At 45.9% G+C, this 18,240-nt stretch overlaps 1 protein-coding gene across 8 annotated transcripts in view; it reads right to left on the minus strand.

Annotated features, from left to right (window-relative positions):
• Positions 1–17,882, minus strand: part of LOC309534148 (uncharacterized protein) — a 344,509-nt gene extending 326,627 nt beyond the window's left edge. The window contains exons 1-5 of one of the 8 annotated variants that reach the window (XR_014220596.1): positions 17,599–17,881; positions 17,171–17,398; positions 14,760–14,965; positions 13,628–14,448; positions 10,021–12,935 (exon numbers count right to left, since the gene is read on the minus strand). Coding sequence is in view for 1 of the 8 variants with exons in the window: in XM_082226201.1 (XP_082082327.1) it covers positions 12,328–12,935; positions 13,628–14,448; positions 15,716–15,762 (1,476 nt within the window). In the remaining 7 variants the exon portion in view is untranslated. The other 7 variants (XR_014220593.1, XR_014220597.1, XR_014220592.1 and 4 more) reach the window with 7 other exon arrangements.
• Between the last annotated feature and the right edge of the window lie 358 nt (positions 17,883–18,240).

Genomic DNA, 18,240 nt, shown 5'->3' on the forward strand with positions numbered 1-18,240 from the left:
GTTTTCATGCAGAATTTTAAACATCACAATTGAATGCTGAACTGAACTGAACTGAACTGAACAGAACACATGCAGAAGTGACACTGACTGGGAGTAGACTGATCTCCCGTCCTTTTTGGGGAGAAGAATGTGCTCCTTTTCATCCATATTCATGTCGATAGGAGAGGAAGATTGATACAGTGTCATGGACTGGAAGTAATGCTAAATCCATAGCTTAGTGTGAGTAAGCAGGCATATTTGAATTCATAGCAAAAATTGTGGCACTTCATTCCTTTCCCCGATCCTCCAGCTAACCAGAGCTAAGCCATGACTTAGTATTGCATGTCAACCTGAACTTTTGGTTTGTCTTGCTTCAGACAAACCATGGTCTGTAGCCAAGGCCTGTTCCTGGATTACTGCTTGTAGGGGGGGGGGGACAACCCATAAGCCAGAGTTCTGATTTCACACTAAGCTAAACCATGGCTTACCTTCAGGTAGTGGAGGAGGAGTAAAGCAGCCAAGAGTTTTGCTCCAAGGACCCACATGCATATTCCTTCAAACTATACCAGGGATGGGGAACAGCCAGATCCTGAGCTCCCCTACCCTTGACAGGCCACTTTGACAAGTGGTTGCGGCTGCTCACCTGCTAATCGCATGGCATCACAATGACCAGGTGGCACATTTTTCTTCTGCATAGTGGCTTGAGTTCAAATTGCTGCAAAGGGAAGAGTCCAGCTGATCATAGTGGGACTTGATGTCACCACTGAGAAGTGTTATTGATCGGTGCTATCAGATGTGATTGATGCTGCTTTAAGCAGGGATTGACTCTACTACACCATGCCAGTGGGGCTTGTGAAAGTTGCCACATACAGATTTCTCAAGAACAACCAGGAACTTCCGATTGTTCCTTTGTACCCGTGACTTTATCTGTCCTGTACCTGACATAAATGACATCAGTTGTAGGACAGGTGGATAAGGCTTGGGGAACACAACCCCATGGCCCTAATTTGACCCATGGACTGTAGGTTCTCCACTAAGAACAGGTTGACTGTACCCATGATCAAACTCCCTTGGGTAGTAGCATTGGTGCAAAGCTCACCAGCATCTCTGCTGAAGGCAGACAATATAATAAGTGCTACATACAGAATTATAACCTAGTAATAGCTTGTAAACATGTGTGGCGGGGGGTGGAGGGCAAGAGCTTTGCTCATAGTAGATTCAGTTCAATGAACTGAAAAAGGAAGAATTCTGTTGCCAAAGCCGAAAGCTGGCACTCCGATGCTGGCACACTTATGCCTGTTTCAGTTCATTTCCCCTCTTCCACCCACCTCGGATGATTGCTGAACATCTTGTTATACATTTAAAATGCCTTCGATACCAAAAATATCAGAGAACGGCTCTCAAGTATTACAAAGCCCTTTTCTTTGGCTAAATTGTGAAGTGATTCTTGAATGTTATTAACGAGGTATTTCTGGTAGGAGTGGCTCTGAAAGGCCACAGTGACCTCAGCTTCCAGCTTGCATCCCTTCCATTTTATTTAGTCTGGGGCTTAAAATAATTCACACTGGCAGAATTAAAGCTGGTCTCTTGGAGTTGGCTGCTCTGTGGGTAGAGTCAGAACAACATGGTGGATTCATAGGAGCATTTGAGGTGTGTGTGATAGATGTAGGAGTGGATGGGTAAATGCTATGCATATCTATAACTCCCCCAGAGGCTTCTTAAAATAAAAATACAGGGCAGCATCCAATGAACATCCCAGAAGCAGAAGGATTTACACTTCCACAGTGGAACTTTCCCTTCTCTCTCCAGCCCTCCCTCTACCCTCTCCAAATCAGTGGGAACCCTTAGAAGAGATTTAAGAGGCATGTGGGGAGGAGGAGAGGGGGGACACTATGTTGCCTAAGTGTAAAACTGCACTGACAGGGTCCGTTAGTTGGATACTGCCCACAAGGTTGACTGGCTGTGTGGAGTGGACTTCTGTATGTAACAGGGCTTCAACATCCTCCTTTTGCCTGCCACGCTCCACACAGTGGGTTGGGAGACATCCCTGAGCAAATTTTGGGAGAAGAGAGCGCTGAGGTTTGCTTGTGCAATGTGGTGAGGCAGAATTCAATTCCATGGCATCTCCTGGTATGGCTCCCCTTTATCACATGCACAGCCCAACAAGGCAATGACTAAAATCCACCAACAACGTACAAATCAATATGGCTAACCTGATCCAAAACACCCACCCACCCCACTCACACATGAAAACAAGGAGCACCACAGCCAATCACAAACAACCACACCCTAGGCCAACCCCAACCTCTCTCACCACCAAAGAAACACAAGTGAATAGCAGAGAACCTGCACAAGTGACGCTGACACAAAACACCACATATATTAATTAAAATAGAAAACATCGCCACCCACCCCCACTCACCTTTCCCCCTCCACCTCATTCCCCCTTTTCTTCCTAATGTCTCAACAAATGAAACTGATTTGTAAAAAAATGTTACTTAAAAGAGAGAGAGAGAGACATTGCACATACTTTTGTAAACCAAGAAAAAAATTAATAAAAAAGGGAAAAAAATATTCCATGGCATCTAAGTGCCAGTATTCTTTTATTGATTTAGAACCAAAGAATTGAAGAACTGTAAAGCTGCATGGTACCATGAGGGTTTTCTAGTCCAACCCCCTGCAATGCTGGAAACTTGCCCAATGTGAGGCTTCAACCCATGATGCTGAGATTAAGAGTTTCATGCTCTAATAATAAGCAGAAGGCGCATTCAGAGTAGACAAATATGAGTTACATGGTACCTGCTTGACGGCTTACAGTTTGGCACATGTACCATGCAAGGCTAGTGGTTCTCCATAACCCCAATCTAACCACACCTTTAGGCCTGGCATTGGTCCCTCTGTGATAAATCCAAGGACACAAAGGGTTGGTGAGGGTGGGCTGAGCTTAATGCACATGCTTTGAGGATACCAATGACTGTTCTCCTGTGTGCTACAGTAATTTCCTAATTTCCCCTTTCAAAATTATTTAAATGAAGTCAAGCCACGCCAACCCTTTGTATTTCGAAGCAGCAGGGCTATCTGCTGTCACTACCCTGTATCCCACAAGCATCCTCTGAGGTTGCACTGCTCAACTTTTTGTTGCATGTTTCCCCTTCAGTATTATCCTCTCAGCAACCCGTGTGAAATAAGATTGGGCTGAGAAACTGACTTGTACAAGCCTGCCTCCCAGTGGGCTTCCTAACTGTAGTGGAAGTGTTGAGCCTCATCTCAGACTTGATACTTCAGCCCAAGGGTGCAAAGCCTGTGGCCTTCCAGATGCTGTTACTCATTATAAACCGAATTCATACCCTGCAGCAAACAGATACACAATTTATAAACGAAAACAGGAAAAATATTCTGAACACAATTACAATTCAAAACCTCTAAAAGCAGTTTTAAAGGTAAAGGGACCCCTGACCATTAGGTCCAGTCGTGACTGACTCTGGGGTTGCAGGGCTCATCTGGCTTTATTGGCCGAGGGAGCCGGCGTACAGCTTCCAGGTCATGTGGCCAGCATGACTAAGCTGCTTCTGGTGAACCAGAGCAGCACACGGAAACGCCGTTTACCTTCCTGCCGGAGCAGTACCTATTTATCTACTTGCACTGGTGTGCTTTTGAACTGCTAGGTGGGCAGGAGCTGGGACCAAACAACAGGAGCTCACCCCGCCACGGGGATTCAAACCACTGACCTTCTGATCGGCAAGCCCTAGGCTCTGTGGTTTAACCCACAGCGCCACCCGCATCCCTTAAAAGCAGTTTTAGTTAGAAGCAATTACAGTCGCAAACATTCTTCCATCCAATGATCGTGAGATTGCCACAAACGCTGTTCATTAGCCACCAAATGCCCGCATAAGCAGGAATATTTTCAGATTCCTCCTGAAAGTTAAGAATGATGGAGACATTTAGGAGGGCATTCCACAACTGGGGAACCACAGGGTCATTGCCAACTGGGACTCCAGCTCCGATCAGCACCAGCCTGGCATGGCCAGTGGTCGGGGATGATGGGAGCTGTGTAGTCCAACAACATTTGGAGCACTGCGCTAGAATCACCTTGGTTTGCTTAGATTTCTGAGTGTCCCTTTGTAGCACACTACTATGGTATAGACCCAGTTATTTGATCTGCTAGCTCTATAGGAGCATGCTCTTGTGGTGGGTATCAGTCCCAGTGCTTTTTTCTAAAAAAAATAATAATGTTTAGGGGTACTCTCATTTTGATTCAAGAAAATCACCATTTTATAGTTCAAATTGGGAAAAACAAATACAGTGGTACCACGGGTTAAGAACTTAATTCGTTCTGGAGGTCCGTTCTTAACCTGAAACTGTTCTTAACCTAAGGTACCACTTTTGCTAATGGGGCCTCCTGCTGCCACCACACCACCGCCATGCAATTGCTGTTCTCATCCTGGGGCAAAGTTCTTAACCCGAGGTACTATTTCTGGGTTAGCGGAGTCTGTAACTTGAAGTGTCTATAAACTGAAGTGTCTGTAATCCGAGGTACCACTGTACAGTAAATGTACAAAAGTACAAAGATTTACAAAATGTTTAGGGGTATGTGTACCCCTGTGTCCTCCCAGAAAAAAAGCACTGATTAGTCCTAAGAATGCTTTCCTATCAGTTCCCACCTCTACTTTCTCAGATCCAGTAAAAAGGCTGAGCTGAACTTTGGCGACAGTGCAGCTAGAAGCAGACCAGAAGATGAATCCACTCTTCCCTGTAGCCACATAGCTCATCTCTTCCTCCCTCACCTCAACATAGGTGTGGAGAGTCAGAGGTTAATGGACTTCGCTGTGCTTCTTTATTGGCTAAGCCCTTTCTGCTCCCACTCCTTTAACGTTCTGTATGTTCCAAAGTCAGGACCCTCTTTTTTTATTCTTGCAGGATGTAATACTGTCCGTGAACAGTATAAATAACATTAGCATGCTGGTCATGTTGCTGTGTTTGGGATGTTGTTCAAGCAGAGCTGCCATTGTAGTCCTCTGAAAAGGCACACTCAAGTTGTTTGCTTGTTTGGCTTTTTGCTTTGTTGGTTCCAGGGCTTCTCGCTACTCTTGTTCAGAAAACTGGTATCATTTGCTAATTTCCATTTCCCCATGCAGGACAGCTGCTCAGGTAAGCCTGATGTAAAAGCCATAAATCTCTCCCACTGCACTGTCTGTCCCTTCTGTGGAACCAGCGGGGCAGAATTGTTTGCTTGCATGCACCAATTAGGAATCTGTTTTGCGTAACCTCATTGTTCTTCCTGTCTTTCCCTGTCAGATGCAGATGCTAGTTCCTTGCGTGTATGAACACTGTATTTCCCTGTCTGGGTGAAAATAAAACTGCAGCAAAATGTCTGTCAGCAGCTTGAACACAGAGGTAGCAAACCTCAGGCCTGGAGGATGACAGAATCCCTCTCTGCCTGGTCCTGAAGACCCTCCTACGGTCACACTCTTCAGTGTCCCTGCTTCACACCTTTGAGTGTTTTTGCCTGCCTTGAATGTGACCTTCAGCTCTGATAATGATACCACTTCCTGCCCTGGATGGAGAACACAGAGAGGTTTATGTAAAATACACATTCATTTTTCTGTTCACTTTTGCCTCTGGCCCCATATGCTCTTGCCATGTGGCCCCTAGAAGGAAATGTAGCCTGGAAAAAGGTTCCACAAGTTATATACGTCATGCAAAGATCATGGCCCCGTTGAAATTAGTATGGAACCACATTTTTAGGTATTGTGATATTGGGAGCTTACAAAGGGCACTGAGTTTTGCAAAGGGTGACCCCACTGTGACAGAGCAGAAAAGGCATGGGTTCCATACTGCTTCTGCCATCAAGAGCCAGTGTGGCGTAGTGGTTAAAAGTGCTGGCCCAGGACTTGGGATGCCAGAGTTCAAATCCCCACTCTGCCATGAAGCTCACGGGGTGATCTTGGGCCACTCACTGCCTCTCAGCCTCCCCAACCTCAGAGTTGCTGTGGGGATTAAAGGAGGAGAAGGAGAATCATGCACACCAGTCTGAGTTCTTTGGAGGAAAGGTGGGATATAAATAAACAAGAGCTGGTTCAGCCTGTTATATTGGATACTGGACTGGGTTCAACCATAACAATGGGGAGGGACTGTATATCAGTGGGAAAGCACATGCTTTTCATGAAGAACTTTCCAGGTTCAATCCTTGGTATTGGCAGGATCAAGCAACGATATTCTCTCCAGACCAGGGAGATGTTGTGGGAAAGACTCCTGCCTGAGAACCACTAAAAGAGTAGACAATTCTGAGTAAGATGTACAAATTGCACTGGGTTAAAGCTGACTGAAAGTCCAGAGGTAGCATTATTATCAATTTATGATGCAGTGGAAGGTTCACAAGCTATGAAGGACTTGCTCACAAATTTATTGACAGCTGCACAAATTATTATAGCTAGGAAGTGGAAGGGGCAAGCAGAATATAAAATGGAAGAATGGTATACAGAGGTTGGGATGTAACTATTAATGATAAATTAACATGTGCCATTAAGGTAACACAGGGAATATGCAGGAGAAATGATTTTGAGGAGATATGGAAGGTGTTTGTAGAATTTGTACTGTTAAAATGGAAAGGGGTCAAACCATCGCAAGAGGTGTTGAAATGTTGGGAGGTTGGATAGTTACAATGGAATGGTTTCGCGGTGGTGGGGTGCGAATTTTTATTCTTATTCATTTATGATTATTACTTTGTCAAAATAAAATTAAAACTTAAAAAAAAGATGGGACAATTTGCAGTCCCCAACTTGGACATTGTGGGTATTATAAGCCCTTCTCTGTACACAGGGCATGTCTTCTGGCATATATTTCCTCCATAATTTGCAATCAACACTTGATGTTAAAATGGCAGGTACCATTAAGCGGAAATTAACTGACAGCTGGCACTGGGAGATTTTAAGTAAAGATTAATGCAACTGAATTAATGGGATAACTTTGCATTTTATTTTTCTGAAGCAGTAAATCTAGACCTTTTGGTATTCTAAACTCAGTTCTTTTTAGCTGTATCAATTTCTTAGTCATACCTGGGGAATTTTTTTTAATAATGATAATCAAAACAGTTTTAAATATAATTTGCATAAGGCTTTCTGAAACAAGGTTTGTTCAAAACTTTTACTCAAATGTTGAAATTCCATCAAATGAACTTACATGCAAAGGAACCCTCTACATGTTTACTTAAGTTAGACCAAATGAATTTAACAGAATTTACTCTTTGATTCAACGTGCACAGGATTGCAAGCATCCTAGGCTTAAACATCCTAGTAATTGCAATGGGATTTACAAGGTGTACATTCTGTCGGAATTACTCCCCAGCAAGTGTAAAATGCGGCTGCCGTTTTATTTTTCATGGATACGATTATTTGCTCAATGCACAGGATGACCTCAAAGCCTCAAATCTGAAGTAAATCGACCGTGCTAAGGACTGGGATATTCATTTCAACCAGTGCTTAATATCCTATTGATTCAAGGTCGGTTTTTCCTACTAATATTTCTCTTTATGTTGGAATCAGCAGTTAAGGAAGAGAAACCTTTCTGTTGCCATACCATCACAATATGTAGCGTTTTGTCTGTCTGCACTATGGGACTTCCTCTTATTCCTGCGAGCACCACCCTCATCTGCTCTGGTGAGTTGGGAGGAAGCCCCAGAACAGATTTACAGATTTTTTTTTTGGGGGGGAGGGGGCAACATAAAAAGAGGGCAAATGCCCTGAATAAGCTCCTACCAATTGCACAAACCTGTGTCTACGGTGCTGCAGCAACAGCTTGTGCATTTCTGATGAGCACAGAAACATGGGTACCCTGCACAAATACATGAGGCACATAGCGGTTTTGGCCATCAAGGGTGTGTTTGGAGAGATGGGAGGTGAGTTAGCATGTGTTATGATGCCTGTGGCTTGAGAGATGAACGAAGAATGTTGGCTCTTCCCATCACACAGCAGTTTAGTGACAGAAGCGGAGAAGCCCAGACCAGGCAGCATGTTTCATTGTCTCCTGAAGAGGCTTTCAACCCAAGAGCTCTTGCTCCATTTCTGTCTCCCTTCGGCCCTTTCTGACTCAGAATTCTCCCCAGATCACACAACCCTTGAATTTCTTCCAAGGCCCCACCCTCACTGGCCTTTCTTCACATTCTCCTTGAGAGTATTACCCTGCTAGAATATGTCCTTGACCTATGATAATGTCGTTTGTCTGGATGGAGGAGAGAGCAGTGTGTGCGAATGTGTACAGAAGCTACCCTACTGCAGAAGTGCTAAATTTCTGGTTCATTGTTCGGACCACTTTCATCTCTGGCCCCAGCCACCGCTGCCATATGGCCCTCATAAGGTTTCCTCATAAGGGAATGTGGTGCTAGGGTGAAAAAGCTTCCCACTCTTTGTTTTGTACCATTTAATTTGTTTTAGTGTTTTAATATTATAAACCACCATGGGTGTGCCTTGCAGCACAGTGATTTACAAACAGAATAAGTAAATAACACTGGAACCTGGCATAAGGTTAGACCACTCGGGGAGGGAAAAAAAGCAAAACAAACAACTGACTATGCAGCGAAATTGGGCCTGTGTGTGGGGATGAACATTTCCTCTGTTGAATTATGTTTAAAGGCTGCATTACTGAGCATAGATTAGATGCTTAGGCATTCAACCCATTGCATCCTCATTATACCCCTGCTTAATGGGAAATTAAATTGATTCAGTTTCCCAATGAACAGTTATGAAACGGCATTTAAACTCTTATTAAGAATGTGTCAATGTGTGTCCCTTTAATGTAGATTATTATATGCAAGTAATTGTACTGCAGTCACTGGAATCATAGGTATCTAAAATCACCTCTATGCTCCAAGCACAAACTGGCTCAAATACCATTACTTCATCTGAGGAACTGTGGTTTTGTGAGGCTTAATCCCTAGACTATTTTCAGTTTCTTCTGTAGGCAAAATGCAAAAAAGATAGCTACGCTGACTAAGATGGAATTGTTTTAAGGTGATTATTATTTTTATTTCCTGCATTAAAATGCCTGAGCGACTCATTTCACAAAATGAACCTAAGCCTATTTATTAAAATGTAATGATAGTTGAGTTTAAAAGAACTTCAAATGATATTAAGTCTCTCCCCCCCCCCACCTGAACTGCTGGACATACATACCAAATGTTAATAAATGGTCACCACTTTAAGTTTTTAGTATCCAACTTTATTGGTATGGTAGCCATGTAAAAAATGTTGAGAGCTTTTTTAAAAAAAAACAAAAACAAAATTAGTATTACTTAGGTGAAGCATAACCCTGATCTTCTACAATAGAGATCCCAGTTACAACTAGGCATTTCAGAAACAAGAGCAGTCTGCACTTTTCAGTTAAAAGTGGCAGTGCCTCTTCAATAGCATATGCGCTTAGAATGTATTGGCAATACTCTCTCACACACCTTTTACTCGCAACTTCAGTGAGCCCCACTACAGGATATGTGGCGTTTTGATGCTGTCTACTTTGTTCCTTCCTTCATGGCCTTCCTGAAAATGTAGCAGGCTGGCACAATCTGCTTCGTAGAAGGCATTCTTCCCTCTCTCTCAGCATGCCAAGAGGAGGTAGGGTTCCTTCTCTGTAGCCGTCGTGGAAACAGAAGCTGCTAGCCCCTTAACAGGCTAGTAATAATTGGGGCCTTAGTTGCAAGGCTGAAATAACCAGCCCAATCTTTGGATGCAGGCCTCTAGTTCCCTAATACACATTTTTTTAAAAAATGGGTTGCTTGTCTGAAACGACCACATACTTTGTTTAGGAATCAATGTGCCCTTCACCTGGGGTGGTGGTGCACAGCGCTTTCAAATACAGTGGTACCTCAGGTTAAGTACTTAATTTGTTCCGGAGGTCTGTACTTAACCTGAAACTGTTCTTAACCTAAAACACCACTTTAGCTAATGGGGCCTCCTGCTGCCGCCGGAGCATGATTTCTGTTCTCATCCTGAAGCACTATTTCTGGGTCAGCGTCTGTAACCTGAAGCGTCTGTAACCTGAAGCGTCTGTAACCTGAGGTACCACTGTATAGGAATGAGGACACTCAGCCTCACCTAGGTCAGTTGGCACTGTTTGCCATCATGGGGACTGGGACGCTTGTCAATCCCTTTCCCCACTCACGTCCACACAGCGACTGCAGGCAGGTATTTGCAGTCGCAGCTGAGCACTAATACAATTTGCATTCCCCATAAAGGAAATTCTAACGGGAGAAATTCCAGCCTGCACAGTGCGCCTCTGTCAGGCCAACTGCATTGGTTTGTGAGGCTGATAACCTTTTTTCTGTGCAGTCATAGCTGCCCACCTGAAGAATGAGAGAGGAAGGGGCAACTAGGAAGGGAGACGAGAGCGTTTCACTCTTCCAATATCTAGACATTGGCATCATAATCAAAGTTGATTGTCGGTACATCTTGGGGCTTATGAGCAAAAGTACTTTTCACTCTGCACAACATTAACTTATGGAACTCGCTACCACAAGAAATAGTACTGGCCCCCAGCTTGAAGGCTTTGAAGACAAATTCATGGAGTCTTGATTTCTCCACAAGCAATGGTCAGGGACAACATAAGCTTTGAAGAAGAGGAGGAGGAGTTTGGATTTGATATCCCGCTTTAACACTACCCTAAGGAGTCTCAAAGCTGCCAACATTCTCCTTCCTCCCCCACAACAAACACTCTGTGAGGTGAGTGAGGCTGAGAGACTTCAGAGAAGTGTGACTAGCCCAAGGTCACCCAGCAGCTGCATGTGGAAGAGCAGGGAAGCGAACCCGGTTCACCAGATTACAAGACTACTGCTCTTAACCACTACACCACACTGGCTCTCTGAGTGCCAGATGCTGGGGTTAAGCAAGATTTGGCTGTCACACTCATACCCCCACCTTCTGTGCTGCCCAGAAACAACAGGCAGGCTAACATTAAAGAAACAAATCCTGAGTTCAGGGGTGAGGAACCTTTTTGACTCCATGATTGTCCTCAAGGGCCAATTTTGACAGGGAGCAGGCTGTGTGCCACCACTGCAGGATTAACCCCGGAGGTTCTCCACCCCTGACTTAGACACAGAATCATAGAGTTGGAAGGGATGCACCAAAGGCCATCTAGTACAATCCCCTGCAATGCAGGAATCTCAAGCATCCATGACAGAAGGGCCATCCAACCTCTGCTCAAAAACCTCCACAATGTCCTGAGGCAGACTGTTCCAATGTCAAACAACTCTTACTGTCATAAAAGTTCTTCCTGATGTTTAGTCCTTGATCTCCTCTACAAGGTTAGTGGTTGGGAGGAGATGAGTTTCATAGAACTCTCAAGTGCAAGGAGTTCTTTGAAAGACAAAGGTTTGCTTTGCTTCTCTTACTAACCCATTTTGTCTTGCATGAGCTACAAAATGGAGACCATTGCTCTGCGCACTCAGGTCTATCCCTCCTCCAGCTGTAGCCCAGCTGTGGGGAGCTTTGGCCCTCCAGATGTTGTTCAACTACAACTCCCATCATCCCTGGCCATTGGTCATAATTGCTAGGGCTGAAGGGAGTTGTAGTTCAACATTCATCTGGAGGGCCAGAGGTTCCCCATTCTTATAACCTGCGAAGGAAAGAACCACCAAGCTTGGGCTTTGATCTTGCAAGAGCAGCTGCCGCAACCACATTAAAAATGTTCTATTTTAGTATTTGAAGACTATTTTTGTTTGCCAATAAAGACGTGGTTTCATTGAGACAAGGGAGGAAAAGAGCCCATCACTCACCGTGCATTTCACTGATTTTAACAACATGTTATATATCAACAAAGAATGTTCTCTACTCATTTATATCGGTTTCACTGTGCACAATGATTCACAGTCTTTAAATTGCTCATCTTCAAAACCACCAAGCAGTGCAGATTTGTATTACCCATTTGGAGAGAGGAAAAACAACAGCTGACAAAGGCCACCAACCAACTTCAGGGCTGAGCAGAGATTTTGAACCAACCTTCTCTGTGGCCTAAGCCTAGATCTGAACCACCCTTACACAGTTCAGTGGGGCTTTACTCCCTAGCAACTGTGCACAAGACTGCAGTCCAAATTGCATAACGAAGCAGCAGAATATGGAGCAAGGGACAGAACAGTGGAATGCCAGTGAACTCTACAGTTTTGTCATCCTAGGCAAAACTCATCCTTCCCTCTTCTACGCAAACATACCTTCAAACTGAAATTCTGGCTACATTAAAAAAAGAGATTTGTTACAGCTTCCGCCATCCTGACTTTCCCCCTCAAAGGAGTTTTTTTTAAAAGGATGAGTGTCTACCCAATGAGAGCAAAGAAGCATGTTTGAGGGATTGTCAAATGATGAGATTCCACTAGTTGCCTTCTGTTTTTATTTTCTTTTTCTCTGGCTGGCATTCCTCAGCCTCGGTGGGAGCTAGTGGTTCTGGAGCTTTGGGAGCACTGGTGTGGTGGGCCCCCAAAGCGTTTGGAGCATTGTGCAGCGCCAGCGGTGGCGGCGATGATGATGATGGGAGCAGTACAGAGGTGCTTGGGGAGGAATGCGGAGGCTGCCCTTGGGATGTGGAGGGCACTGGAAGAGATGGTGCCCTGGTGGCAAACAACCGTGCCAGGTTCTCCAAGGCAGCTGTTTGCCTGTCCATGGCATCTGCGATCCGCCTGGTCGATGTCTCCATAAGAGTAATGAGTTTGTCCATGTTTTTGGTGGCCTGGCCCACGTGACTTGCGAGGATGGTCAACTCCTCCTTGCGGGCATTGCTCTCCCTGGCCTGCGTAAGCTCAGACGTCTCCCTGTGCCTCGAGTGCAAATCAGAAAGGGCGCACACTAGCCTGTCACCCACTTGCGATATGGCGTCCACGAGGTCCGAGGCAGTGTCAGGTTGCTTCCTCTGTTTCCTGCTCCAGTGGTTGCTCGCTCTGTCAGCGTCGGCCAGGGGTCCCCTGGGGAAGGAGCTGGATGGACCTGCAATGGAAGACAGCAGGAGTTAACAAAACGGTGGCATTCTGCGGGTGGCCAGCAGCACACCAGATGCCAAAAGAAGTTAAAACAGCAGCAGCAGCCTACACTTAGAAGCAGAGGGGAACCTGTGGCCTTGCAGTTGCTGTTGGGCCTACAATACCCATCATCACTGACCATGCTGGCTGTGGCTGATGGGAGCTATAGTCCCAGGAACATCTGGATGGCTCTAGGTTTCCACGCCTAACTGAAAGCTTAATTTCAGCCAGTGTTCACTAGGGCTTAGCTCTGGAGCATGCCCAACAATGCTAAGGAGACAACCTCTGACATTTGTGTGGACCAACCCCCCTCACTAAGTAGCTATAGCCAAACCTCATACATTTGGGATTACAACAGGGATGGGGAACCAGTTGGACTACAACTCCCATTATCCATGGCTATTGGGCTATGGTGGCTGGGACTTATTGGCATTGTAGAATTTGCCATCTGGAGGACCACAGGTTCCCAATCCCTAGATTACAGGGACAGGCTTCTAGTATATAAGTGGAGTCCTCCCAGCACATCTCAGAGGTGTTAAAAAAAGAAAAGAAAAAAAGAAATCAAGCTCAGCCCAAACCACCATCTTAACTTAACCCACCTAGGTGACATTGCTCAAAAGCAATGATCTTTGAAACAGGAGTTGAATTCTCAAAATTCACCTGAATTGACAGCCGAATGGCTCTCTCCTCTAGCACTGGGGAAATGGGGCAAAGCCTCATCACCTGCCAGGATGTCGTCTTCTCCGTGCTGCTCCCATTCATCACCTGGAGACTGGGCATTCACGGGGTCGGAATCCATCCGCGGGTCTTGAAAATAGCCATTTGAGTCATCCGCAGGCTCTGGGATGGAAGCTTCGTCGTCGTCGGAAACGAGGACGACGCTTAGTTTTTCATTTTTCTCCTGCTCCAGCCCCAGCTTTTGTGCCTCTCGATTCCTCCGATCTATGGAGAGGGAGACTTTGGACACCACCAGGCCTTTGTGCATGCACAGAAAACTATTCAAGGAATCATAGAACGGCAGGGCACGTTGGCCGCTCACAGAGGAGTTGTTTCCACAAACAATGGCCTTGTATCCTCGCCGAAGCTCTTTGGCACGCAAACGGCACTGCTTCATATCCCTGTCATAGCCGTATTCCCGCATCCGATCAGAGATCCACTCATACTGAGCCTCGTTGCGAAAATTGGTGGCCAGCGAGGCTTGGACTTGGTCGTCGCCCCAGATCTCAATGAAGGTCCGGATTTCTTCATCAGGCCAGTAGGGGTTACGGTGGCGGATGCTCTTTCTAGGAGCAAACGGCTGGATGTTCATATTCTCCCTTGGCAGTTGTTGCTGGTCACGAAGCAGTGCCTTGGCCCCTGCAGACAAGGTACGTTTTGCTGATATGTAATACCTAGAGCGGAGATTGTTCAGCTCTTGCAAGTTGTTCTGCAGATTCTTTAAGAGGTCGTCATTACCAGCCATTATTTTCTTTCTGCCTCTGCTGCCAAAAGAGAACCCACACCAGTTAAAACCTCACAGGCACAGCAGAGGTTATTCTTTTCCCTTTAATTGGTTTTCTGACCTTCAGAGAGCTATTTGGCAAGTGGTCCCGATCACGTAAACTATCAATTTAGCTTAGGAACACAAGCGTGCCATTTTCCCAGTTACAACAGGCCCCTTTCAGAAGGATGTACATACCTCTATTGCTGAACTGTTTGTTTATATGTATTGTTGTTTATATGTTCTCCTCCCCAAGGAGAAATACAGGTGTTTTGGGAAATGATTGGAGGCTACAGTTCTATACCCACTTACTTGGAAACATCATTTATGTATGTGAGGCTTGTTTCCAAAAAAACACGTAGAGACGACTGCAAACATTTATGGAGAAGGCCATCAATAGCTACTAGCCTCGTTGGCGATGCTCTACTTCCAGAGATGGGTGCAATATGCTTCTGAATTGCTAGGACTCAGAAGTGCGGGGAGTGCTTGTAAATTTCCCATAGACATTTGGTCAGCCACTGTGAAAACAGGATGCAAGAACCTCTGGCCTGATCTAGCAGGGATTTTCTTATGTTCTAATCTGTCTCACATGGACAGACACCTCCAGGCCATCAGCGGATCCCTGGGTTTTTGAACTGACATGGGATCAGTGGAACAGCCACACAAATTTAGATCCTGGACTTATCTGGGAGATGGGGCTATTTAGCGAGATATGGGGTTTATGAATAACGCAATTAATGTTTTTCCTTCTGCACACCTGACGTGTTTGGGTTTTGCTCTATCAAAAAAGTCTGCACCACTGCATGGAGTTAGCCACATCACATATTTGTATATTAGCAACTTGTGTGACAGCCACAGGTGACCAGTAATTCCATGCAGGCAAACAAGGGGGCTGGTGGAAGAGGAAAGGATTTATTCACAGTCCACTTCCTTTCTGTGCAAATCACAAAGAGAGGGATGCCTTTTTCTCTACAACTATCACAGAAATACAGACAGCTGCCAAAGGAGGGGTGGATTGCTCCATCACTCCCCTGCCAGTCTATTTGGTAGATCTTTTTTTTACTAGCCAGCCAAAAAGCTAGAAGCCTGCATTTCCATGTAGGTGATGGAAGATGGGGCTTCCTCTCTTGATAGGTCAGCACGGAGACTCATAGCAGGCTAGTATAATTTTTTGCAGCCTAGATTAATTTTCTGGACTTCGAAGTCTAAAGCCACATTCTGTGTTGCTTTACTCAGAAGTAAATCTCAGCAGGTCCAATGGTACTTACTTGAAGCAAGCCTGCATGTGATGCAGGCCTTGTTGAAACAACGCCATCTCACTTTATTTGGGAGTAAACATTTGCATCACACAAAAGACTTTCTGAGCTTTAGGTTGTGATTTTACACACAAATTTGGAAAGCGAGTGCCGTTCAGGCAATTGAGAAGTACTTCCAAGTAAGCAATTCAGCACAAAACAAAAGCATGCAAATGTTTCATTTCCCGGTCAGGGCTCACTCAGCCATGTCAGCAGAACATAAAAGCAAGACATTAGCTAATGTAGACACTTAAGAAGATGACAAATAAGCCTCACTATTAGCCAAAAGTCTCTGCAGGGATAACAGAGTAAGGCACATCTAGTGGTCTGTTCTTATAGGGGTGGGCAAACTGGATCTAGGATGTACAGACAACAGGAGGGAAAATCACATGGTGGAATGCTCCTTCCTTCAAAAACCTTCCATGCCTATAGAAAACTAGTTGCAAGAAGGCTTAGCTAGACTTCGCTTTTATGGATGGGCATTCAATTATGCCAGCCTCCACCTGCATCTTGAGGTGGTACAGCCCAGACACAGGTTTACCTGCATCTGAGCCGTACCACTTGAAGCCACAGGGGGTGCCTCGCATAACTGAATGATTGTCTATATTAGTAAGATAATAGTAACAGAGAATTAGGCCTATCTAGCTAGAAGGAGCCAGGAATGAACAGGTCTCCAGTGCAGACAGCTGACACATGACAGATTGGGCATGCAAAAATTACTGGTAAGCTCCCTTCTTGAACTCACACCTTGAGGGTGAATCTACAGCTTTCTGGAAACACTTCTGCAAAATAAAAACCCCACCAGGCTTAGATAGCTGTCTAGCCAGCAAAGATGCTACCAGTTTCCCACATTAAGTTCAGCCTGCAGTTATTTCCACCTGCAGTACTCCTAAGGTACCCCTGTAGCACAGCTCTGGAAATTCCAACACAACAGAGCGAAACAGAGTCTTTGGGTTTGCAGATCAGTACCACCAGACTCCCAAGAAGCTGGAATAAATCCAAGGGGCTTCCTCCAAAAACCCATTTATAAGAATCCCTCCTCCCTCCAAAAGCCACAATCCCTTTTTAGCTGAGCAGCAGATGCAGATGGCAGATTCTCCAGCAAACTGAACACCAGACTTTTCACAGGGTATGTGAAGACGAGCATCATTTTGCATCTCATGGGGAACTTGAAATCTGGAGTTATGTGGTTTTTTTTAAGTACTGGAAAACAACAACTCTGGGGTGCAACATTTAACTCTTCCTGGTGTCTGATCCTGCCCCTCCTCCAAGCAACAGACCTCCCCTCCCTCACCCACTTCCAGGGCCACCCAGGGGTGCTCTCCAGCGTTTCGGTGCCGGCCATGGGTTTCCCAAAGCATCCCGACCCTCCCAGCCGCCTTCCCCCAAAAGCTCTGCCGCTCCCCTAACCCACAGTCGCACACTTACTTGCAAGTTCCCGGCTCGCTCGTGGGCATGCAGGCCGGCTGCGATTGGCTCCCCCGCGTGACGGGCGCGGCGCCCGCCCAACCAGACGCGGCCTTGGGGAGGCAGGACGAAGCAGAGGAAGAAGGCGGGGAGCCAGCGCTCAATCGGGGAGGCGGGGAGGGGCAAGAGTCAAGCCCGTGACTGACGTGCGGAGCCTCGAATCAGAGGGCGGACAATGGGGAAAGGGAACTAAGGGGGTGTAGGAAAAAATAGAAATAAAAAGTAGTTGCAAAAGAAGAGAAGCCGCAAATAGGAGCAAATGCATTTAACGCTGGTTAAGGAGGGGATGTGCGATCACAAATGTTGCAAAAGCAATAAATGGATGAGCATGAACAAAAGCAGAGGTTGAAATGGATATAAAACAATATTATTATCTTTTAAAAAATCACCTTGCAAACTGTGTGAAGCATTTGGAGCCGGGCTGGCGGGGCGGAGGGCGCAGCAAACTTCAAGGAGGAGCAGCAGCAGAGCTGGCCGGGAAGCGGAGCAGCACAAGTTTGATGGTCCCCAGGCAGGCGGGCAGCGCTTGCAATTCAAATAAACTTTCCCTTCCCACCATTCTGAGAGAGGCCCATGTGACCATCAGCAGCCAGACCTCCGGCCGTCCGAGGGGTGGGGCTCCGGCGGCGCTTTCGGCCGCGCGGCGAGGGTCATTTGGAAGTTAATCCCCTTGTCGTGGCTTTGTTCGGCGGAGCTCGCTCTGCTGGCGATAGGCGGCTCCGGGTTGCCAGGGCGGGGAGGGCGCTCAGCTCCCCCCCCCCAAGTATTTTGCAAACAGCCTTTGCCAAAAAAACAAAGCAAAAACCAAATGCATATTCTCATCCACAAACATTTCCCCCGGGAAGGAAGCGTCAGGTGCCCCAGAGCAGTCATAGAATATGCCCTACTCTTAATAAAACACCTTGTTGAATTCGGAGGCGATTTACTCTCGGGATTGCAGCCTTGTCTGCTCAGACGGACGCCCTATTGAATTCAATGGAGCTTCCTCCCAGGGTGGTATGGTGCTGTGCGTTTTGAAGCAAGTCTTCAAA

Source organism: Podarcis vaucheri (assembly GCF_965113315.1).
Source record: "Podarcis vaucheri genome assembly, chromosome: 6".
Lineage (NCBI taxonomy): Eukaryota > Metazoa > Chordata > Lepidosauria > Squamata > Lacertidae > Podarcis > Podarcis vaucheri.